The sequence below is a fragment of the Corvus hawaiiensis genome, chromosome 29 (assembly GCF_020740725.1).
Source record: "Corvus hawaiiensis isolate bCorHaw1 chromosome 29, bCorHaw1.pri.cur, whole genome shotgun sequence".
Lineage (NCBI taxonomy): Eukaryota > Metazoa > Chordata > Aves > Passeriformes > Corvidae > Corvus > Corvus hawaiiensis.
This window is the reverse complement of record NC_063241.1, coordinates 941,813-963,718: the sequence shown is the minus strand read 5'-3', so window position 1 is coordinate 963,718 and position 21,906 is coordinate 941,813. Positions and strand designations below refer to the sequence as shown.

Genomic DNA, 21,906 nt, shown 5'->3' with positions numbered 1-21,906 from the left:
TGGTGCGGCAGTGACTCGCTCCCACCCGGACGATACAAATCCGGGCTTTATTGTGGTCTGTGCCCAGGGCTGTGGGGGCTCTGCCCCTCCCTGGGGGACTCTGCTTCCCGCAGATCCTCGTCCTCGCTGCTGTCCCCGTCCTTGCTGTCCTTGTCCAGCCTGGCCACTACTGTGGCCAGCGGGGTCCGTGCGGCCACCAGCACCAGGTTCCGCGGGGAGAACCGGGGGTTGAACAGGGGCACAAGGGCACAGTGGAAACCTGGGAAAAAGGCAAGGGAGAGTCGGGAGAGTGGAGAGAGGGGTCCAGGGAAAGAGGAAACAGGAGAGGGAGGATTGCCCTGGCAGCCCTGCCCATGCCCACCTTGCTCCCGCAGGTAGAGCAGGCGGTCGAGCAGGATGAGGGTCTCCACAACGGGTGCCAGAAGCTGTCCCAGGGTGCAGAATGCCACCACCTTGTGCTGCTGCTCCAGCATGGCCCCCACAGCCCCCGAGTCCAGCGGGACCCCCGCCGGGTCCAGTCCTGCAAGGGGCAGCCCCAGGTGGGCGTATCTAGGGGGCACAGTCATGAGAGGGGGCAGGGGAGTCCCAGGCAGGACTCTCCCATCCCCAAACACAAAAAGAGGGTCCCAGCAGGAAGCCCCCCCCTCCCCAGTCTCACTGGGTGCCAGGAGGGGACACAGGAGGTTGACGCCACTCCCCACACTCATTAAGAGGGTCCCAAAAAGGGGTCCCACCCTCCCCAGTCTCACTGGGTGCCAGGAGGGGACACAGAAAGGTGTCCCCACTCCCCAAACTCACAAGGAGTTCCAGAAAAGCCTCCTCCCTCCCCAAACTCATGGGGGGCTGGAAGACATCCCAGAAACGGATCCTCCATCCCCAAACTCAGGGAGGGCCAGGAGGTGTCCCAGAAGGGGTCCCACCTCCCCAGACTCACTGGGGACCACAAGAGGATGCAGAAAGGGGTCCCCCCGCCCAAACTCACTGGGGGAAGCCAAGGGCGTGTGCTTTCCTGCCCGGCTGCAGGCCCAGGTGCCTCTTGCCGGGGTCAGCGGTGCGGATGAGGCTCTCGAGCACGGCGCGGTAGCAGTGGGCGCGCAGGTGGGCGCTGCCCCCACGCAGCCGCCCCTCGTACTCCTCCAGCGCGTGGCACGCGGCCTCCCGTGCCCGGTAGGACAGCTGGTGGCCGGGCAACGCGGCCACCGAGGCGCTCAGGGGGTAGCCCAGGGGGCAGCCGGGGGGCTGCGGGGCGGTTGACAGCTTCATGTAGCAGCAGCCCGCCAAGGCCACGGCAGCCACGGCGGGGCTGCGAGCAAAGTGGCACAGCAGGGCCGGGCCGAGGTCCCCACAGGCGTGGAGCCCCGTCAGCAGCACCCGTCCCCCGTCCTCAGAGCCTCCCGGGCCTCCCAGTGGGTTCTGGGCAGCGGAGCCGGGTCCTGGGGGGTCGGGGGGCAGCAGGAACTCCCGCCAGGGAGCTGCAGGGTCCAGGCGCCCGGCCACGTGCCGTGGGGCCCGGGGGGTGAGGGGGTGCACGGGGGGGTTTCGGCAGCGCCGGGGGGGCCTCTGGTGTCCCAGCCCCCTCATTTTCCCCAGCTCCTGCAGCAGCTCCTGGTCAAAGCGCTCGGCCAGGCCGGACAGGCGGCCGTCACTCTCCACTGCAGTGACCGACAGGCCCAGGCCAAAGGCCAGGAACCGGGAAAGGTGGCCCTGGGGCGGGGGACACAAGCTCAGCTGGGGTGGGGGGGGATCCCCTGGGACCCCTCCGTGTCTCCCTGCTCTTACCTGCCCTGCTCCGATATCCACCACGCGCTCGCAGCTGGTGGCCTGGCTCAGCCGCTGCAGCAGCTGTGGGGAACGGGGGGGATGTCAGGGGGCTGGGGGGGAGTTGGGAGGTCACAGGGGGCTGGGGGGGCACCCACCTTGCCCAGGCGCTGGATCTCGTGCTGCTTTTTGGGCTTGACGTGGCGGCGGAGCAGCGGGTGCAGGTGGGAGCTCTGGCACGGGGGGCGCGGGGACCCTCCCGGGCACCCCCGAGGGAAGGCAAGGGCCCGGGCAGCGGCGGCAAAGGCCAGGAGGGACAGGGGCCAGGCAGCCCCTGGTCCCCCGTGGCCCCGCAGGAGCCCGGCCAGCTGCGCAGGGCTAGCACTGGCCAGGGCGGGCTGCCAGGCTGGGGGCAGCTGTGCCCACAGATCCTCGGTGAAGAAATCCTGCGGGGAGCGGGGTCAGTGTGGGGAACAGAGCCCGGGGGGGCACAGCCCGGGGGGCACAGCCCGGGGACAGCTTTGGGACACTCACGATGATGAAGGCGTCGAGCAGGGGCCGGTAGAGCGTCAGGAGGCGGATGATGTCAGCGGCTCGACGCTGCTCCGGGTGCTGCTGCTGCGGGTGGGGGGCGGGACGGGGGGCGGCTGCCATGGCAGCCCCTGGGGGTGCAGGGGGGGATCGGCCCCGGGGCGCTGGAGTCACCCCGGTGCTCCGGCACTCTGACATCACCCCGGGCCTCACCGCCCTGCCCGGCTCTGCCCATCCCATTCAGCACTCACATGACGTCATCACACAGTGACGTCACGCGAGGATGCGCTAACCCCTCCCGCCATGACGTCACGCGTGTGACACACACACACACGCTCCCCCACCGAGACCCTCCCCCCCCCCGGAGCCATGACATCACCCAGCGGCATCGCTCACCCTCGAGCACCCGTGACGTCACCGGGCCTGCCGGGACACCGGGCATGTCGCCGATGTGCCGTGACGTCCCTCTGACGTCACCGGTTACGTCACGCAGCCGCCGCGGCCCCGGGCGCACCCCTCAGCCCCCGGCGCCGCCGAGTTCCCGCCGCGGCGCGCGTGGATGACGTCACTGCCGGTACCGGTGCGGCCGCGTGTCTCCCAGTAACTTCCGGTTCCGGGGCGCGGAGGCGGAGGGGGGGTGGGACCGGGGGTCTCGGGTGCCGGTGTTGGGGCGCTCCGAGGGCCGCGAGTCTCGCTGTGTCAGGGGCTCCCCGGTGCCGAGCGGCCCCGCCGCTGAGCCGCCTCTCCGCCCCGCAGCAGCCCCGGCCCTGTCCCGCCATGGAGGATTTGATCCTCAACGTGGACTTCGCCGCCCCCGAGGGCCGCCCGAAGAAGGAGCCGGGCAACCGAAAGCACCAGAGCTTCGTGCGGCGGCGGCGGGAGCTGGAGCGCCGGGGAGTCCTGCGGCAGAAGCAGCTCCCGGCGGCACCGGGCGGACCCCGGCGGGCCCCAGCACGGGGGAAGCCGCGCTCGGGCCGGCGCAGGTCGTGCCCCAAAGAGAACGGCCCCGCCGCCGCCGCCGCCCCTCAGTGCTCCCCGCACCCCCAGAACGGCCCCACCGGGGCCGATGCTCCCGCTAAGACCAAGGGGAAGGGTCGGGGGGCGGCTCGGGGCTCCGCCAACGCTGCTGGAGCCCCCCCGGCGTCCCAGAACGACTCCGCTGGGAGCGGCGCAACCGCCAAGAGCAAGGGGAAGGGGCGGGGGGCGGCTCGGGGCAGCGCCAGGGCCGGCGGGCCGCCCCCCAAGTTCGTGGCCGTGGACTGTGAGATGGTGGGCACGGGGCCCGGCGGGCGCACGAGCGCCCTGGCCCGCTGCAGCATCGTGTCCTACGAGGGCGACGTCGTGTACGATCGGTACGTGCGGCCCGAGGCGCCCATCGTGGACTACCGGACCCGCTGGAGCGGCATCCGCCGCCACCACATGGACAAAGCCGTGCCCTTCCGCCAGGCGCGGCAGCAGGTGCGGGCACGGGCTCCGGGGCCGGGGGATGTGGGACGGGGCCGGGGGATGTGGGACGGGGCCGGGGGATGTGGGATGGGGCCGGGGGATGTGGGACGGGGCCGGGGGATGTGGGACGGGGCCGGGAGATGTGGGATGGGGCCGGGGGATGTGGGACGGGGCCGGGGGATGTGGGATGGGGCCGGGGGATGTGGGACGGGGCCGGGGGATGTGGGACGGGGCCGGGAGATGTGGGATGGGGCCGGGGGATGTGGGACGGGGCCGGGGGATGTGGGATGGGGCCGGGGGATGTGGGACGGGGCCGGGGGATGTGAGGCCGAGCTCTGCGGCTCAGGGCCTGGGGGAGGGAGTGGGTGGCTGCAGGGTGAGGGGCTGGGGTGGGGGTGAGGAAAGAGGTGGGGGGCTGCAGGGCTTGAATATGGGGCTCAGGGCTGGGTTTATGGGCTGGGGATGAGGCGATGCAAGGCCTGGCTCTGCGTCTTGTGGGTTGGGGGACATCGGGCCAGGGGTGGGGGGTCGTGGGGCTGGGGGTGCAGGGCTGGGCTTGTGGTCTGGAGCAGGGAGTGGGGAGTTCAGGGCCATGAGTGGGGGGCATCAGGTCGAGCTCTGCAGCTCAGGGGCTGCGTGGGGGTCCGGGGCACAGGGATTGTCCCCATGCTGCAACGCTCCCGCCCAGCCCCACAGCTCTGCCCCATGGGGCTGCACCCTGATCCTGGGGGAGCAGAAACTTCCCATGGAGCACCGAAGGCGCTGCTGGGGGTCTCAACCCCATCCTCCTCCGCAGGTGCTGCGGATCCTCGCTGGGAAGGTTGTGGTCGGCCATGCCATCCACAATGACTTCAAGGCACTCCGGTACTCGCACCCCAAAGCTCTGACCCGGGACACATCCCAGATCCCACTGCTGAACCGCCGCGGCGGCTTCCCGGAGAATGTGTCCATCTCCCTGAAGCGCCTCACCAAAGCACTGCTGGACCAGGACATCCAGGTACCGTGGCTGGAGCCCCTCAGGAGGTGGGGACCCCCTGTACCATGCCAGGGTAACAGTGGGGACACTGGGGGGGGTTCATGTACCATCCAAGGCACCCAGAGTTCAGCCGCTGCTGCCAGTCCTGCAGCAAGGCAGCCCTGTGCCTCAGTTTCCCCTTCCCTGGAAATCATCCTGGTGGGAGGGGGGAACCCTCAGCTCAAACCCTGCAGCCTCAGGGGGGCTTTTTCCTGCTCTTTTCTCCTTAATATCCATGCACCCGCCCTCAGTGCTGCCTGCACCTCCCTGATTTTCTCTGTATCTCTAAATCTTCCTGTACTCCCCTAAGCTCCCCGCATCCCCCCCAGAGCTTCCCGTACCCCCAGATCTGCCTGCACCCCCTTACTTTCATGCATCCCCCCCATTCTGCCTGTACCTTCCCAAATCTGCCTGCATCCCCCATTCTGCCTGCACCCCAGCCACGGTTACTTGCAGCCCCTGATGTGCCTGCAGCCCCCTGGAGCTGCCCATATCCCCTGATCTTCACACGTTCCCCCAGCTGATCCACCTGCACCCCCCCAAATCTTCCTGCACACCCTCATCTCCATGCATCCCCCCACCTGTGCTGCATGCATTGCCCCACAGCTACCTGCACTCACAGTGCTGCCTGCACCCTCTAAGCTCTATAAATCGCCCCGCCATTCTGGCTGCCCCCCCCCAAAATGTGGCAAATTGTGTCTGTCCCCACAGGTAGGGAAAAGTGGCCACTCCTCGGTGGAGGACGCCCGAGCCACCATGGAGCTGTACAAGGTGGTGGAGGAGGAGTGGGAGCAGCACCTGCGGCAGAACCTGGAGCAGGAGTGACACCCTGGGGGGCTCAGAGTGACACCCCCAGCCCGGTCCTGCCTCCGGGGGGGCCCACAGTGATGGCCTCAGCCTGGTCCTGCCTCTTGGGGGGCCCAGAGTGATACCCCCAGGCCTGGTCCTGCCCATCAAGGGCCCCTCGAGTGCTGAGGAGCTGCCTCATCCCGTCTGTGGATGATGAGGAGCCAGGTGTGACGTCCCTGAGCCCGACGTGCCTTATTGTGCCGCTGCTGTTCCTCCCCTGTTCTCCCCAGGATGTGGGGAGGGCCTGGGATGGTGCCTTCCCCAAGAGGGGTCTCTGGGATCCTGCGCCCTCCCGAAAACTTTGGGGCTACTGCTGGTCCTGATCTGGGAGTGGCATTGGGGCAAACTGAGCACAGCCCCCATCTCTGGGGCTTTGGGAATGGAGCGGGCTCCTTCCTCTTCCCAAAACTACCTCTGTCAGCGCCGGGAGCTGCCGATGAGCCCCGGGACGCAGTGTAGGAGCGGGTGGGACTCAGATCCCTCTGGAAAGTCCCCGCTGTGCTGTGGGAGCTGCTTTCGTCGGCGGTGAAGTTCCACCTTCCTCGTTGTGCAAGGGGTGGAACAAACCCGGGCATGGGGAGCAGCGTCGCCCCATCCGCCTGCCCGAGCCCCCCGTGCTGCCCCGGGGACGACCCCAACACCCGCGGGCGAGTCCCCCCCCCCGCGCTGGCCTGGGGACACCTCCGGCACCAGCGGGCGGCCGTACCCTGAAGGCGCCTGAGTCCGACGGGAACTGCTTTGAACTGAAAGGTTTATGTGCAAAATCCTAATTAAAAAGAAATGATTAACGAGCTCTTCCTTTCGGTGGGGGTGGGGAGGAGCCCCCGGCCCCGGTGGGCGGCGGTGGGGGTCCCTTACCGGGCCAAGGGCTCCGGGTGGGCCCCCGGGGCGCTGCCGTCACCCGGCACCCGCCGACATCTGCATCCCGCGGGCTCTTCCTCCGCCTCCTCTTCACGCCAGGGACGAGCTGGCCCCTTCCCCGGCTCTGGGCACCCCCTCTCACCCCCTTTTCTGCTTGAACCAGCCGCGAGTCCCTGGTGTTGCTGTAACCGCGGGGCCGCGGCAGCTCCGGGAGCGGTGCCGGGGCTGAGCCCGCAGCCGCCTTGGGGGATCCCCCCGCCCGCGCCGGGCTGGACGCGGCCCCGGGCCCCCGACGTGCGTCACTTTTTCCAGCGTTTCCTCGTGTTTACGTGGCTGCGCTTGGCTCGGGGCGGTAGAGCCCGAGGGAGGGTTTTGGGGTGTACAACCCCACAGTGGAAGGGGCCCTTCCCTCTTTATTTGGGGTTAAACACGCAGATCTGGGTCCTCCCACAGTGCTGGGGAGCGGACGCTCGAGCATCCCGCGGGCCGGCAGCTTGCGGAGTTTGCGGAGTCCCTACGGCCCGGGTGGGGGTGGGAGAGCTGTCAGAGCCCCAAAATCCAAAGGAAGGTGGGAGGGCGGAGGAGCAGGCGGGAGCCTTTGTGTCTGGGCTGGGTTGGGCGGTGATTAGGGCTTTACAGCGGTTATAAATGGCCGGTCGTTAAAGGGGTTTATGGCCCTGGAAATGAGAAGCAGCCGGCCGGGCCCCAGCCCTCGGCGGGTGCGGGATGCGGGTCAGGGTCCCGGGGGCTTCGCTTCAATCTCACCCCGGGGTCCCTCCGGGTGGGGCTGGGGACCGGGCTGGGGCTGGAACAGGGGGAGGCTCCCGAGGCTGAAGAAGGGTCCCGGGGCTGGGGCAAAATCCTGGCGGTGGGGCAGAGTCCCGGGACTGAGGAACGGTCCCAGGGCCAGGGCAGGGTTGGGCTGGATCAGGGTCCGGAGCCAGGGCAGGGTCCTGGAGCTGAGGAAAGGCTCTGGGCAGGGGCTGTGGCTGGACCGGGGTCCTGGCCCAGGGCAGGGTCCCGCTGTGGCGGCACAGCAGAGGTCTTGGGGCACGTGGGCTCCGTCCCGCCCCGCAGCCGGGGGTCCCATCGGCCACGGGGCCGGGGCCGGACTCGGTCGCGCCGTCCAGCTGTGTTTCATTTCCGCAGCGGCCGTGGCCGTGGCCAGAGGCGGGGGGTGGGGGCTGCGTCCCGCCAGCTGGGAAGGATTTGTGGGCACATGGGGCGGAGGCGACGGGTGACCTGCCCTTGCTCAGGCTTCACCCCCCTAGCCCCCCACACTGGAGCCCCCCATCCTCTCTCCCAACGCTGGGGAAACTGGGATGACCCCCAACAGCTCTGGCTTCTGTATGGGGTGAGGGTACCCCACCCCGCCTCCCGGGCACCGGGGAGGGGGGGAACATCCCCAAGCAGCCACATCCTCCCAGGAGGGGCTCCGGGGCACCGACAGCATCTTGGGGGGGAGCCCACGGGGGTACTGGGGCAGCGATGGACCCCTGCCTGGGATGGGGGAGCCCCCCCCCCCGGTTTGCACTCAGGATTTCTGCGGTTTGAGAGGATTTTTGCCGGGAAGGGGGGTGCGGGCGGTGGATGGTGCCGGTTATTTCCAGAGGCTGAGCCAGCTGCTGCTGCCCTGGCGCTGGGACACGGCTCCCCACCCGCCTCCCAGAGAATCTGTGCCCTTCCCAGGGGTGACCGGCGCTCCGGGGGGGGGTTATTTGGGGCCAGTGGTTTGCCTGCCCACCCCAGAGCTTCACCGGGATGGGAGGGAGAGGAGGGTGGGGTGCGAAGGCTTTATCCGCCCTTCCCGGCAGAATCCCTTCCAGATGTGGGGCTGCCGGTGCTGGCGTTCATAACCCCACTGGGTCATGGTACCCAGCACGGGACCAGGGGGAAGGGGGTGCCCCGAGGGCTTTGCAGGCAGATCCCACCCCAGCCCCTCCACCCACTTACACTGAAACGGAGATGCTTTTTTTTCCCCCCCCATTTTCCCCAGATTTGGAGCAAACCCACAGCCCCGCCCCTCCTGTGACTCCAGGATGGGGGGGACACGGCTCCTGCATCCCTGGGGTGGTTGGGGTGACGCTTCACCAGCACCCCCTCCCCAAGCCCCTGCAGCTCTGCCTGTCCCTGTCCCCTCTGGCACGGCCTCGGCGCTGCTGTAGGTGAGGTTATGTCAGTGCTTGGTGAGAAATCCTGTTCTTCGGGGGATTAGGGATGCGGCAAGCCGGGACATGGCTCACCGGCCCGAGCCGGAGGTTCTGGGGGCACAGGGGGGATGTGACCAGGAGGAGGGAGGCGGCGGGGGCTCTGCTGTGGCCTTTTCACCCCGAATCGGAGCAGAAACCTCTCTCCTTCCATTCCAGAGCTGCTGCTAAACCAGAAACGCCATTTCTTGCTTTTCTTGCCCAGAACCGGCCCCGCAGCACAACCTGCCCTTCCCGCGGCGGTTCCCAGGGCTGAGAAACCTCGGGAAATCCCTCGGCGCTCCTTACCTGGCTGGGACCAGCGTTTCACCTGCCCCTGGCAGCTCACGCCGAGCTCGGCCGCAGCCCCCCTGCCCTGCACGCACACGAGTGTGCACAGACACGCATGTGAGTTTGTGTGTGAGTTTGTGTGTGATCGTGTGACTGGGAAAGCCGCTGGCGTTGCACGTACTCGTGCCCACACGTGTGTACAAGTGAGCACAGGCACCTGCACACACTCCCGTGCCAACGTCACACCTGTGCAAACACGCGTGTCCCCTGCACACGCACCGGCCGTGCCACCCGGGGGGGCGGGTGGGTTTGGGGGTACACGCAGCTGTGGGGGGACGCGTGGAGATCAGGGGGTGCAGGCGGCTTGCAGGGGTACAGGCAGATTTGGGGGGTGCAGCAGCTCCTGGGGGTGCAGCACATATGGGGTACAGGCGCTTTCGGGGGGGATGCTGGAGTTTAGGGAGATACAGGCAGCTCAGGGAGCTGCAGCCAGCCTGGGGGGGGGGGGTGCAGGGAGATTAGGAGGGTACAGATCTCGAGGGGGATGGGAGGAGTTTGGGGGGGACAGGCAGACCAGGTGGTGCCTCCAGCCTGCACCCCCCTCGGCAAATCGGGGCGGGGGGCTCCCTCTGGGCTCTCCCTCCGCAGGTGAGCGCCGAGCCCCCGGGCCGGGGCCGGGGCCGGGGGGTGGGACCAGCCCGACGATAAAACGGCGGCGCGGGCGGGACGGGACGGACGGACGGAGGGAGCCAGTGGCGGGGCCGGTGCCGGTGCGGAGGGAGCGGTGGATCCCTCGAGCCGCTGATTCCCCCCTCGGTCCCCTCCCTGCGCCCCCCACGCCGGCAGCCGCGATGCCCAACTTCTCCGGGAACTGGAAGATGAAGAGCTCGGAAAACTTCGAGGAGCTGCTGAAGGCGCTGGGTGAGCGGAGCCCCACTCCCCCTCCGGGTCCCTCCGGGACTCCCTCGGGCTGGGGGGGGGGGGAGGGGGGCGCAGGGGAGGTGGCGGGGAGGGCTTCCCCCCATCTCACCTCCAAATCTTCTTCCAGCCCGGGAGTCGCGGTGCCCGGAGCCGCCGTGTACCGGGGGGACCCCTCTGCTCCCCCTTTTAACAAAGCCCTCGCGGTTGGTGCCCCGCTGAGGAAGCAGAGACACGAGGGGGCCGGGCAGCGTGTCCCGCTCCCGAGGGGTCCTGCACGGCCCCTGCGGGTCCCCCTCCTTCCTGCCTCAGTTTCCCCACCCTGCCGGTCCCCCAAGCATGGGCACCCCCAAGCACCGACTCTGCCACCACCCCGGTCCCCTTCAGTCCCTGTGCCCCCCACCCGCAAGGCACCGCGGGCTCACCTGCCCCGCGGATCCTGGGTACAGCCGCTGTCCCCAAAAGCAGCCCAGGCAGGACCCCGCTGTGTTGGGGTCCCATCCTCACAGGCCTCGTCTCGGGCCCCTTTGCCCCCCACCGCGGGACTGTGTCCCCGGTGAGCGGGGTTGGGGAGGGCCAGGACCCATCGCGGGGGCTGGAACTGGGGGGGCACAGGCTGGGGAGTCCCCGGGGCTTTGGGCAGGATCAAATCCGGCTCCCCACTGCTCCCCTCCGCCTGACCCGCTCGTCGCCAGCCGGGGAGCTGCCGGAGCAGAATATTTTCCAGGTTAGAGGATACGTAACGAATATTTCAGGATAATTATCACTTTCTTGGGTTTCACTCCCGATCCCCCGTCGCCCCTTCTCCCCGCCCTGGCCCCGCTGCTGGAACCGGCTCGGGGAAAACCTCAGCAGGAAAATAAATCTGCCAGCCCCCCCCAGAGCCCTCTTCCTTTCCCACGGCGCAAGTGGGGGCTCCTGCCGGCTGGTGCCCCCGGCCCTCCCGGAGGGGCTGGGGGGTTTATCAGTGCCCCGGACTGACTGACCATGCCGCCCTACCCCGGTTTTTGCTCCCTTTGGGGGCTGTTTCTTCTCCCCGTCGCCCCCGCCAGCATCGCGTGGGGGGCTGTGTCTCCCTGCTCGAGGTTTCGGGCATCCCCCCGGTGTGAATCAGGCCTCGGGGGGAGGGAAGGGACCTGGGGGTGTTTGTGGGGACTTGGCGTGGCCGTCAAGGGGACCCCTCGAGGACCTGTCCCTTCCCACTGCAGGCGAGTTTGGCTCCTGGAGCCCCCTGAGCACCCGCAGCCCCGTCCTTGTGCCGGGGGCACCTCCTTTGTGCAGGGACCCTCTCGGGAGCGGTGGGCAGTACCCACCCGGAGGGTGACATGGCAACAATGTCCCCAAAGAGCAGCTCCCCCTGTGACAGCCGGGGGCTCCAGGACATGATGGATGAGCCGCCTCTGGAGCGGGGACAAAGCCCCAGCTGCCCCGCGGTTGGCGAGGGGGCTGCGGGGGGAGACGTGGGACTCCTCGGGGGGGTCACGCAGGTCACCAAACACAGAGCTTGGACTGGGGCCCTTGTCCCCGCTGTCACCCCGCTCTGGGTGAGCCCTTGCCCCCGTCACCCCCGTCCCTTCCCCCGGGCGCATCCGGCGCCAAGCCCGGCACCCCCCTCCCGCCCCCTCCACCAGGTAACGAGAGCCAGATGTGGCCCAGATGTGGCCGGGGGGGCTCGTCCGTCCCCCCATGGGTTGCCTCGAGCCATTTGCAGCGCTCGGTGTACCCTGGGACGTGTCACTGCCAAGTGTGGGGGCTGCGGCCGCGGCCCCCCCGTGCTCCCCCAGGCTCGGGGCGGGGCAGCGGGGTCCGCATCGCCCCGAGGGTACTGAACCAGCCCGGTTCACCGGGGGACGCTGCGGCTGCGGAGGGGGAGCTCGGTGCCACCGTCCCCTTCTCCAGGTGTGAACATGATGCTGCGGAAGATCGCGGTGGCGGCGGCGGCAAAGCCGGCGGTGGAGATCCGGCAGGACGGCGAGAGTTTCTACATCCGCACCTCGACCCCCGTGCGCACCACCGAGATCCGCTTCAGGGTGGGCGAGGAGTTCGAGGAGCAGACGGTGGACGGGAGGCCCTGCAAGGTGCGCACACGGGCACGCACGGGCACCTGCACACGTGTGTGTGTCTGTGTGAGTGTGTGTGACTGTGTGTGTGTGTGTGTGCTATGTGTAATGTGTGTGTGACTGTGATTCCGTGTGTGTGTGTGTGTGTGTGTGTGTGTGTACTGTGTGTGTGACTGTGACTGTGTGTGTGTGTGCTGTGCATGTGTAACTGTGTGTGTGTGAATGTGACTGTGCGAGTGTGTGCTCTGTGTGTGTAACTGTGTGTGTGTGACTGTGACTGTGCGTGAGCGTGTGCACACTTTGCACCAGGGCAGGAGCTCTGCACACTCACGCCCGCACACACATTACACGGAGCGGCAGCACCCTTGTGCACACACAGACGTGTGCGTGTGTGCGTGTGCCTGTGCACACGTGTGTGTTTGCACAAACGCGTTTGGCACGAGGGCAGGAGTTCTCAGTGGTGTGTGTGCGCCGCCCCATTGTCCCCGCAGCGTGTGGCTGCTGCCCCTCTGCCTGCACCCCAACCTCTCTTTGTGCCCCCCAAGCCTTTCCCGAGCTCCCCATCCCCTCTCTGCATCCCCCATCCCTCCCTGGGCCCCCCAACCCTTCCCCGTGCCCCTCATCCCTTCCTTGCACCCCCTTACCTTTCCTGTGCACCACAAAACTTCAACCCCTCCCTGTGTCCCCAACCTCTCCTGGTGCCCCCAATCCCTTCTGGTACCACCAACTCCTTGTTGTGCCCCTCATCCCCTCCCTGCACCCCCCAGGTGCCAGATGAGCCTGGCCACCTGTCTGGCACAGGGACAAACGGCCCCGTTCCGCTCTCAGGCGTGGTGACAGATGCTCTGGTGTGGCGGGAGGTGTCCCCAGGGGGTTCCACACCCGCACCCAGCGCTGCCCTCTGTGCCCTCGCAGAGCTTGGCCAGGTGGGAGAGCGAGAACAAGATGGTGTGTGAGCAGCGGCTGCTCAAGGGCGACGGGCCCAAGACGGGCTGGTCCCGGGAGATGACCAACGACGGGGAGCTCATCCTGGTGAGTGGGAATTTGGGGCACTGGGGGCAGCGCTGCCCGCAGTGTGTCCCCTCATGGAGAGGGGTGGGAGGGGGAGGGGAGGGGGCATGGCCGTGCCTGTGACCCTGCTTCTCCTTGCAGACCATGACGGCTGACGACGTTGTGTGCACCAGGGTCTACATCCGGGAGTGACCCCCCCGCTCAGCTGACACCCCCATATTCCCCCCTCCCCCACCCTGGCTCCCCTCAGTCCCCTCCACTCGTCCCCCGGCCATGGGGAGGGTGCTGCATCTCCCCACGGGGGTACATCAGCGAACCCCCTTTTTTTTGGGGGACACACACACACACACACACACACACACACACACACACGGCTCTCCCCCTCTCTCTGCAGGGCGGGGTCTCTCCAGGGGCAGGAGAATCTCCTGTTCTGGCCCCGCTCAGCTGCGGACGAAGCGCTCGGGGCCTGGCGAGGTGCCGGGGTGCTGCGGGGGGTAACGCGGCCCCTCCCTGGCCTTGGGGCTGGTTTGAGCTGGTTTGGGTTCGGGTTGCTGTTGGTTCCCACAGCCCCCAGCCCTGCCCCGTGCCCCCTCCCCAGTATTTATTTGTGAATATTGTACCAGAAGGGAGCACCAAACCCCCCCCGCCTGGGGCAGTGCCAGGTCTGAGCCCCCCCAGGGTCCAACTTCCCTCTGCCACCTCCCCCCTTTTTCAATAAACGTCTTATGACTCCCCCGTGGTGTCCCTGTCTCTCCTCCTGCTCCCACTGGCACACATCCCACACTCTGGGTCTCATAGTCTGGATCCCACGTCCCAGATGCTGCACCCCGGATCCCACACCCTGCATCCTGCACCCCAGATCCCACAGTCTGAATCCCACACCCCGGGATCCTGCACCCCACATCCCACACTCCACATCCCACACCCTGGATTCCACACCCCGGATCCTTCAGCCTGGATCCTGCACCCCACATCCGCTCCCCGGCCGTTGCGCAAGGGGCCGGGGGCGAAGGCGGCAGCTGGGTTGGCACATCCCAGCGTGGGAAGCGGGTGGTGGCTCTGAGGTGACCGCGGGGTGACTGTGGAGCAGGGAGGGCGGCGTGGGGGCTGCCTCAGCTCCGGCACGGCGGGGAGAGACCCCATCCCAGCTGGGGTGGGGGAGCCAGGGGCACCTGTGGGTGCTGCCGGCTGGGACGTGGCTCCGGGGGTTTCCCAGGGATGATTTGTGGGGGCTGCCTGATAATTGCCCTGCATGGGATGGCATTAATTACCCCCGGATGGGGGGCTCAGCCCGTGTCCCCCCCTGGGGCTAAGCTGGGGAGGTGCAGGAAGGGTCGGGTGCAGGACTGCCCTGCCTCGAGGTTTGGGGTGCTGCTGCCCCCCGTGCCCTGCCCAGCTCGGCTCTCCCGGAATGGGGCGGGGCCCCTCGGCCAGGGCAGCCCCCGAGCCGCTGCCCTGTGGGGCAGGAGGGGGGCACTGCCCCACCGAGCTGAGCCGTGCGGTGATGGGGGGGCCCTGAGCAGGGGCACAGAGAAGGGAGCCAGGGCTCAGGGTTGGCTTCTCTCCCACGCCCGGGGTGTGATCCTGTACCCCCGGGAGCGCGTCCAGGAGCGGGAAGGGTGGAATTACACCTTCCCTGGGGAGGAGGAGGAGAAGGAGAAGGGGGAGGAAGGCTCGGGTATCTCCAGGTGGACACTTGGCAGGCGCCCATCACCCCGTCGCCGTTCCCAAAGCGCTGCCAGGGCCGTGGCCTGGCTCTCCCGACGTCCCCGAGGGTGGGCGCAGGACCCAGCCCCCTCCCCACTCCACCCAACCGGCCGCTGCTGCCCCCGGAGACCCCGGGAGAGCCACGGCCGGGCGGGAGCAGCCGGTAATGGAATCCAGCCGTCCCCCCCGGCTCCGACGGCTTCCCCTCGTTGGAGGAATATCCGCTTTCCCCCCGCAAGCCCTGGGGACGGCTCCGGTTTGCCTCCGTTTGGGGGGAGCGTGGGGGGGCTCTGGGACCCCGAGAGCTGGGGCGGCACATCTGGATGGGGAGTGGTCTGTGGCTGTCTGCGCTCCCCCCTCAACGGCCCGGGGGTGCCGTTCTGCTGCTCTGGGGTGCTGGGGGGCTCCAGGAGGGGCAGCGGCGGGAGGTGCCCCCTTCTCGGAGCGCGGCCGCGGCTCGGGGCGTTGGATGGCGGCTGCTCTCGAAACAAAAGAAAATTCCTCTGTGCGGAGCTGGGTAGGGGGGCTGGGATGGAGGGGCCGTGAGTAACCCCAAAACTGCTCTGGAGGCTGTGCCCCCCTCCCATGGCTCCGCCTGGGTGGTGTCGAGGTGCCCGGCGCCTCTAATCCGGCACTAATCCTCCCCGGTGACCCCGGTGGCCCCCGGGCGGCCCCGCTGCCCCCCCGGGCTGGGGAGGGGGCCGGGCTGGCCCCTCGCCTTTCATCTCCGGAGACAAAGCGGGGCCCGGCCCCCTCCCCGTTCTGTGCGCGGGGAATGAATGCCCGACCCCGGGGGGCCCTGGCCCCTCACCCCGGAATTTTTCCATGCATTTTCTGGAAGCAGAGGCTGGGCTGGCTGTGGAGGAGCTGCGGGGGGACGTGGCTGCATCTCATCCCCCCCGCCCCGTGCCGGAGCCATCGGAAGGGAGCGGGGGGCTTCGGTCTGCCTGAATTGAGGGGGACGCGCTCGCTCCTGCCCTGCCGAGGGTGCCCCTGCGTGGGCAGGGGGCCAGGACTCGCCGGGCAGGCTTGGGGGGACACCACCCTGTGCCGGGCTGCCATGCTGGGGATGGGGGATAGAGGAGGGAGGCTGAGCTGGAGGAACAAACCCCCCCCCCCCCCGCACATCCCCAGCCCCACGGCACCCACGGGACCCAGCACGACCCCAGCCCAACTGCTGACCCCCCAAGGGCTGGTGTCACCCCCTAGTCACCCCCACATCCTCCAGGCCGGCCGCTGCACAGGTCGGAGCCCACCCTGGATGGTCTGGGGGGTCCGGGCTGGCTGCTAGACATCCTCCCCCCCGCCACCACATACTGGGGACAGGGAGGTGCCAGGCTCGGGGGGAGCTCGGCCCCTCAGCTCCCCTGCTCCCCAAAGGGGGGTCTCTGGATGGGTGACAAGCTTGGTGGCCATGAGGCCTCGGCTCAGGGGGTTGGGTGGGCCCGGTGCCTGGCAGGGCTGGGGCATCGTGCAGCCGCAGGGCCCCGTGTCCCGGTGGGCTCTGGCACATGGCACAGGGGTCCCTGCCCCTGAGGGGGGGCAGCTCCTTGCACCCAGCGTGGCGGGAGGGGACCCTGGTCTCGGGGGTGCCCCCATCTGGCTGGGGTGACACGCGTGTCCCCGTGGGTGTCCCCACGGCTCAGGGCAGCCAGGGACGCTGATGCCGAAGGTGGCTCAGCAAGGCGTCCTCAGCCCCGGGGGAGGGTGACTGTCACCTCCTGCACGGGTTCGCCCCCTCCCTGTGCCCGGCGGGCTGGGGGCTGCGCAAGAGCCCCCCCTCCCCCCCACTCCTCTCGGCTGGCGGCCGGCCAGCATTGTTCTCGCCTCCTCCTCCTCCTCCTCCTCCTCCTCCTCCTCCTCCTCCTCCTCCTCCTCTCCCCTCCAGCTGCATCTGGCGCCGGAGCTTTCCTGGGCTCCAGTGGAGGGGGAGCCTCCAGCTCCAGCCCCACAGAACCCCCCAGCCTGGGCTCCCCTGAGCAGGGGGCTGGGGAGCTTCACCCCCATTCCACTGTGGAGGAGGGGGAGCCTCATCCAGCAGCTGCACGTGGAGCGGGCATGGGGGGGGTTATGGGATGCAGCTTGGCCCCCAGAAGGGTATTTTTTTGGGGGGTCCCCTTTAACTGCTGAGCAGCCAGCTCGTGGCTGGAACCTCCCATGGGGTGAGCGCAGGGCTGAAAAAGGGGGGCCTGAGGCTATGTGGGGGGAGTCTGCCTCCATGGTGGGGTTTCCAGGGACACTGAGATGATGCAGAGGGTCTGGGAGGGTACCCGGGGGGTGGGTTCTGGAAGGGGGAGAGGGGGCTCGAGGGGTGACAAGGACAGGGTGAGGGACTGGGGGTATGCGAAGGGTCAGGGCTGTTTCGACAGGGGATAGGGGCAGAGGGACAAGGGGGGGGGTTGCAGGGCTGGCAAAGGGGGGAAAGGAAGGGGACAGACCCCTACCTAGGCTTAGGGTCTGTGTCCTCCCCTGCCGGAGCAGGAGGAGCCGGGAGCAGCCGCGGGCAGGGGGAGGCAGGATCAGGCACCTCCCGGTTGTGTAAGGATGGGGAAACTGAGGCACGCCCGAGATCAAAGCGGGGCAGAGCCACCGCCCCGGGCTCCCACTGCCCCACGCTCAACCCCACACCCTGCCCCACACACCGTCCCACGCTCAGCCCCACACACCAAGTTGGGATTCGCGTTTAATGCCAAGTACAAAGTCACCACCCTCCCGCCCCAAACAAAAAAAAAAAAAAAAGAAAAACTTCTAAAATTCTTCCAAAAATAAATTAAAGGGAAGGGACGGGTCCCCCCCAACCCCTCCTGTCCTGTGCAAAGAGAAAAGAGCCACCCCCTCTGCATCCCAGGCCTGAGCCAGGCTCCAGTAAGGAAAGAAATGGGCAAAGCAAGGGGCGGGAGCAGTGTGGGGCCGGGAGTGGGGCATCCCCGAAGGGGGTGGGCAGTTCCCCTCTCCTCACACTGGTTCCAGCACAAGCTTGGCCCCATCAGAGCAGATGGGGAAACTGAGGCAGGGGCACAGGGCACCCTCTCCTCCTCTCCAGCCAGGGCTGAGCTTTCCCAGTGTGGGATGTGCCCACTGGCAGCTAGACCTGGCCCCACACCCCCCAAGCACCCCGGCTATGGCAGCGGTGGCTCCACTGCCCCGGGGCTGGAGGGAGGGCAGGGCAGGGCAGGGTAGGGCAGGGGGGCCTCACCCGGCAGGGCTGGGGGGCTCTGCCGGCTCCCGGGGGGCGAGGGAGGTGAAGTGCTGTCGGAAAGGCGACCTATGTACATCCCTGAAGGTGGCGGCTCCGCGAGCCCCTTCCCCGCCGCGCGGCCCCGGCCCTGCCCCGCCTGCCCCCAGGGGGCTCCGGCCCCCCCGCTATGAGGTCTGGCACTGGACGTGCTGGCGCATCCCGTCCTCGAAGTCGTCCTCGTGATAGGCTTCTCCAGCGTAGGGCCGCCGGCCGGGCCCGCCGTGCGCCGTGTAATCGCTGAGCTCCACCTCCTCCGTGTCCTCCGTGGCCATCACCTCCTCCTGCGGCGGGAAGAAGGCCTGGAGCTGGCGCAGGCGGTCAGCGGGGAGCCAGCCCGGCTCGGGGAACTTCACCTGTGACCAGAGAGTGGATGTGAACCGCGGGGCGGCAACTTGGCAAGCCCAGAGGTGCGAGATGGCAACTCCCACCCCGCTCCAGCTCACCTCGAACTGCAGGATGAGCTTTCCTTTCTGGAAGGGGCTCCTGTAGACAGGCATCCCCTCGTTGGGAATACACTTCAGGTCCCCAGGCCGGATCACATCACCTGAGAGACAGACGAGGGTCACTCTGCTGCACTGGCAGCTCCCGGGCCCCCTGGCTCTCTCACAGGTGCATCCCCGAGTCCCCCCCTCACCTGGTGGGGAGGACACGAGCAGGGTGCGGTTGTCCAGGGTGCGGATCACCTGCCGGCACCCGCACAGGGCGTCTGCCAGGCTGATCTCCCTCCTGACAATGAGGTCGTCACCGCTGCGCCGGAACACAGGATGTTCCTTCTGGTCCAGGACAATGATGATGTCCCCGGGCTCCAGGCCGGGCACCTGGTCCCCCTCCTCGTGGAAGGTGATTTTCTGCCCATCCTTCATGCCTGCGAGGAGTGCGGGGAAAGCTCAGGGCGCGTGGGCCACTTTGGGGTGACCCCGCTCCACGCTCGGCCCTGTCTCACCTTTATCCAGGTGCACGCTGAGGATCTTCTTCTCCCGCACAACCTTGCGGCCGTTGCAGGTGAGGCAGCAGTCCCGGGGCCGGATCCACTCGCCCTGGCCCTGGCACTGGGAACACACCGTCTGGATCTGCTGGATCATGCTGGGCCCCAGCTGGTGGATGCGAACTTCCATGCCCGAGCCGTGGCACTTGGGGCACCTCCTCTGGGCACCCTCCCGCACCCCGCAGCCTGTGCCGAGGGGAACAGGGGGTCAGGCAGCGGGGCAGGGGGTGCTAGGGCGGCCCCCTGGCCCCTGCAGCCCCTCACTCACCTCCACACTTGCGGCAGATGATGTTCTTCTGCAGGGACAGCTTCCGCGTGGAGCCGTTGTACAGGTCCTCCAGCGACACCGAGAGCTGGTGCACCACTGTCTTCCCTGGGCATGGGGGAGAGCTCGGCTCAGTGCCTAGCTCAGCACCAGCCACGTGCCACCCCCCATGCCACAGCTGGACAGGCGCTGGACACCACTCAGGGTCACCAGCTCCCCCGAGAGCCAGTCCCGCTCCTTCCTCAAGGAAGGCAGCAAGGACACGGACAGCGACAGTTTCACTCCAGGCTGGGCATCTCCAAGCCTGGATCCTGCCGGCTGCCCTGGGGCAGTGCTGGGTCCCCAGTGTGGGCAGGGCAGGGCTCCCACCCCAGGGCTCTCAGCCACCCTCCAGCTGTTCCAGCTGGAGTCGCTGGGACGCTTCCCTTGGCCTCCTAATTGCCCTGCTATTAACTCATGCCATCTCAGCAAGAAGCGCCTGGCGAGTCACCCGTCCCGAGTCACCCATCCCTGTGACCCAGGCCGAAGGCATCCAACAGTCACCGGGCCGGCCCCGCACGCCCCGCGTCCTGCTGCCACCCCCGGGGCCGCACCGGTGACTCAGCTCCAGCCCCGGGGTCGGCGGGGGAAAGCCGGGACAGGGACAGGGAAGGGCCCTTTGAAGAGCGGCAGGTGGAGAAAGTAATGAGGGTGATGAGGAGCTGCACCGGGCTGTGCCGTGGGGGCAGAGACAGCCTGGGGATCCCAGCCCCAGAGCCAGTGCCATACTGGGCACCAGCCCGCTCTCACCCCAAGGTCCCAGCAGGTCTGTCACCCCCCGAGACAGTGCTGTGCTCACTCACTCACAGGGGTCCCAGCAGGTCCGTGACCCCCTGAGCCATTGTCACACAGCACTGGGCGCCAGCCTTCCCTCTCCCACATCAGTGGTCCTGTGTCCCCCAGGCCAGTGCTGTGCTGGGCACCAGCCCCCTCCCAGCCAGAGGTCCCAGCACATCTGTCACCTCCTGAGCCAGCACCATGCTGGGCACCAGCCCTCTCCCACCCCGGGCTCCTGGTGGGTCCCTTATCCCCGTACCTCTCCTGTCTGCCCGGCCGCGCATCCGCACTCCCCCTCCAAAGAAGAGATCGAAGATGTCCATGGGAGAGCCAAAGCCGCTGCCTCCCCCGCGGCCGCCCAGGCCACCTTCCTTCATGGCCCGCTCGCCACCACGGTCGTACAGCGCCCGTTTGTGGGCATCCGACAGCACCTCGTAAGCCTGCGAGATCTGCTTGAACTGGGGAGGGGGAGAGGCGGGTGAGGTGGGAGAGAGCCAGCCGGGGGGGGCCGGGGGGCTGCACGTACCCGCTCGCCCTCACTGGGGTTCTTGTCGGGGTGGTAGCGCAGCGCCAGGCGCCGGTATGCCCGCTTGATCTCGTCCAGGCTGGCGCCCGGCCGCACGCCCAGCAGGTCGTAGTAGCCCGTCTCCTTCACCATCTTCCTCGCTGTGACGTGCTGGGACAGGACAGAGCTGTGAGCCTGGCACCCCTACCCAGCCTGGGACCTCTGCCTGGCCCGTCACCCCGAGCTGGCCCAGGACAGCCCCCCCGAAATCCCCGTTGATCCCGGTTCTCTCCCTGCACGACCCTACCTCAGTTTCCTCCTCAGCAGCATCCGTGGGTGACAGGGGGTGGTGGTCGGGAGGTGACATCAATGTGACAAACAGACCCCACACAGGGGTCCTGCAAGTGTGTGTGTGGGGGGGTGGAACCCAAGGCCGGTCCCCACGGTGGGGGGTGGGTAATGCCCCAAAGCCCTGTCCCACCGCGGGACCCCCCAAACGGCTTTGATCCCTGTTCCCCTTCATGCACAGCCCTGCCCCAAGTGTCCCCCCCCCGCGGCAGCATCCCGCGGGTCGCGGGGTGTCAGGGGATGTCTGAACGGGGTGACATCCCACTCCCCGGGTGCGGGGACAGCCAGGCACCGCACGGGGGTCCAGGAAGAAGGGGCGGTGTCGGGGGGCTCCGCGATCCCCCCCGGGGCCATACACCGCAGCCGATAAGCCCCGACATGTTTATCTTGAAACACGGGGGACGCGGGGAAGCGCCCGTGACCCACGCACGAGCAAATAACCGGTTCCGACACCAGACCGGCCTCCCCGGGGCTGGAGCTGGGTCCGTCCCCCGGGACCCTCAGGGCCGATGCCGGGCCCGGGACCCTCGGAGCTGGCCCTGTCCCTCTAGACCGGGGCTAGGTCCTTCCCGCCCGGTCCAACCCAGGACCCCCGGGTGTGGCGGCTCCGCCCGCCGAGGGTCGCGGGGCGGGGGTGTCGGAGGGTGCTGGGGCGGAGATGACACGGTGACATCCCGTTTCACAGCCGCGGAGGAAGTCAGACCCCACACCGGGTGTGGAGGAGCGGAGCCCGAGCCCGGCGGGGGGGTCGCCCCAGAGACCCCCGGAGCCCTCCAGGCCCGCCGGTCATCCAGCCGAGCCACCTCAGGGCTGCTCGGGCCGGGACCGCCGCTGACACCGCCGGGGCGGGGCGGGCCGACTCCTGCCGGGGGTCCCGGGGAGGTTTGGGGGGTCCCGAGGGGGGTCTGGGGCTCGCAGCGGGGTCCCGGAGGCCGCCCCCCCCACTCACCGCCGCCGCCGCTCCGCCGCCGTCTCCGAACTCTCTGGAAGCCGCGGGCACGCCCCCCGCGCTGGCCCCGCCCCCTCCGCGCCGCACGCCGCGCCCATTGGTAGAAACGCCCTCCTCCGCCCGCCCATCACCCCGCGGCCCCGGCGCTGATTGGTTGCCGTGGTGTT

General features: G+C 68.4%; 4 protein-coding genes across 5 annotated transcripts; 2 read left to right on the top strand and 2 right to left on the bottom strand.

The window, feature by feature from the left end:
• Nucleotides 1-28: 28 nt before the first annotated feature.
• On the bottom strand, nucleotides 29-2,867 carry METTL25B (methyltransferase like 25B). Of its 2 annotated transcripts, XM_048289038.1 has the most exons (7): nucleotides 2,686-2,867; nucleotides 2,293-2,420; nucleotides 1,917-2,204; nucleotides 1,780-1,842; nucleotides 983-1,704; nucleotides 362-549; nucleotides 29-259 (listed from the first exon to the last, which is right to left on the bottom strand). In XM_048289038.1, the coding sequence occupies exons 1-7, from the start codon at nucleotides 2,729-2,731 to the stop codon at nucleotides 48-50; spliced, it is 1,647 nt and encodes a 548-aa protein (XP_048144995.1). In that variant the 5' UTR covers nucleotides 2,732-2,867; the 3' UTR covers nucleotides 29-47. The 2 variants fall into 2 exon arrangements, with proteins under 2 accessions (XP_048144995.1, XP_048144994.1); XM_048289037.1 differs by lacking the exon at nucleotides 2,686-2,867 and having other exon boundaries at nucleotides 2,293-2,642.
• A 71-nt stretch (nucleotides 2,868-2,938) lies between these two features.
• ISG20L2 (interferon stimulated exonuclease gene 20 like 2) lies at nucleotides 2,939-6,387 on the top strand. The gene is made up of 3 exons (XM_048289039.1): nucleotides 2,939-3,747; nucleotides 4,532-4,732; nucleotides 5,462-6,387. The coding sequence occupies exons 1-3, from the start codon at nucleotides 3,067-3,069 to the stop codon at nucleotides 5,573-5,575; spliced, it is 996 nt and encodes a 331-aa protein (XP_048144996.1). The 5' UTR covers nucleotides 2,939-3,066; the 3' UTR covers nucleotides 5,576-6,387.
• A 3,274-nt stretch (nucleotides 6,388-9,661) lies between these two features.
• CRABP2 (cellular retinoic acid binding protein 2) lies at nucleotides 9,662-13,660 on the top strand. Its single transcript, XM_048289102.1, has 4 exons — nucleotides 9,662-9,858; nucleotides 11,755-11,933; nucleotides 12,831-12,947; nucleotides 13,068-13,660. Exons 1-4 carry the CDS (start codon nucleotides 9,789-9,791, stop codon nucleotides 13,116-13,118), a joined length of 417 nt encoding a protein of 138 aa, XP_048145059.1. The 5' UTR covers nucleotides 9,662-9,788; the 3' UTR covers nucleotides 13,119-13,660.
• Nucleotides 13,661-17,303: 3,643 nt separating this feature from the next.
• Nucleotides 17,304-21,805, bottom strand: LOC125318385 (dnaJ homolog subfamily A member 1-like). Its single transcript, XM_048289040.1, has 8 exons — nucleotides 21,740-21,805; nucleotides 20,464-20,613; nucleotides 20,197-20,395; nucleotides 19,125-19,229; nucleotides 18,815-19,042; nucleotides 18,506-18,736; nucleotides 18,315-18,415; nucleotides 17,304-18,224 (listed from the first exon to the last, which is right to left on the bottom strand). Exons 2-8 carry the CDS (start codon nucleotides 20,593-20,595, stop codon nucleotides 17,997-17,999), a joined length of 1,224 nt encoding a protein of 407 aa, XP_048144997.1. The 5' UTR covers nucleotides 20,596-20,613; nucleotides 21,740-21,805; the 3' UTR covers nucleotides 17,304-17,996.
• Nucleotides 21,806-21,906: the final 101 nt, after the last annotated feature.

Bases quoted from the DNA above. Each gene is read 5' to 3' on its own strand.
- METTL25B (XM_048289037.1), bottom strand. From the start codon at position 2,529: ATGGGATGGGCAGAGCCGGGCAGGGCGGTGAGGCCCGGGGTGATGTCA. The intron at 550-982 runs GTGAGTTTGGGC...TGTGCCCCCTAG, and splicing joins CACGCCCTTGGCTTCCCCCA to ATACGCCCACCTGGGGCTGC. The intron at 260-361 runs GTGGGCATGGGC...CCTTTTTCCCAG, and splicing joins GCTCTACCTGCGGGAGCAAG to GTTTCCACTGTGCCCTTGTG.
- ISG20L2 (XM_048289039.1), top strand. From the start codon at position 3,067: ATGGAGGATTTGATCCTCAACGTGGACTTCGCCGCCCCCGAGGGCCGC. The intron at 3,748-4,531 runs GTGCGGGCACGG...CCTCCTCCGCAG, and splicing joins TCCGCCAGGCGCGGCAGCAG to GTGCTGCGGATCCTCGCTGG. The intron at 4,733-5,461 runs GTACCGTGGCTG...CTGTCCCCACAG, and splicing joins TGCTGGACCAGGACATCCAG to GTAGGGAAAAGTGGCCACTC.
- LOC125318385 (XM_048289040.1), bottom strand. From the start codon at position 20,595: ATGGTGAAGGAGACGGGCTACTACGACCTGCTGGGCGTGCGGCCGGGC. The intron at 20,396-20,463 runs GTACGTGCAGCC...CCCCCTCCCCAG, and splicing joins ACCCCAGTGAGGGCGAGCGG to TTCAAGCAGATCTCGCAGGC. The intron at 19,043-19,124 runs GTGAGTGAGGGG...CCCTCGGCACAG, and splicing joins CATCTGCCGCAAGTGTGGAG to GCTGCGGGGTGCGGGAGGGT.
- CRABP2 (XM_048289102.1), top strand. From the start codon at position 9,789: ATGCCCAACTTCTCCGGGAACTGGAAGATGAAGAGCTCGGAAAACTTC. The intron at 11,934-12,830 runs GTGCGCACACGG...GTGCCCTCGCAG, and splicing joins TGGACGGGAGGCCCTGCAAG to AGCTTGGCCAGGTGGGAGAG. The intron at 12,948-13,067 runs GTGAGTGGGAAT...TTCTCCTTGCAG, and splicing joins ACGACGGGGAGCTCATCCTG to ACCATGACGGCTGACGACGT.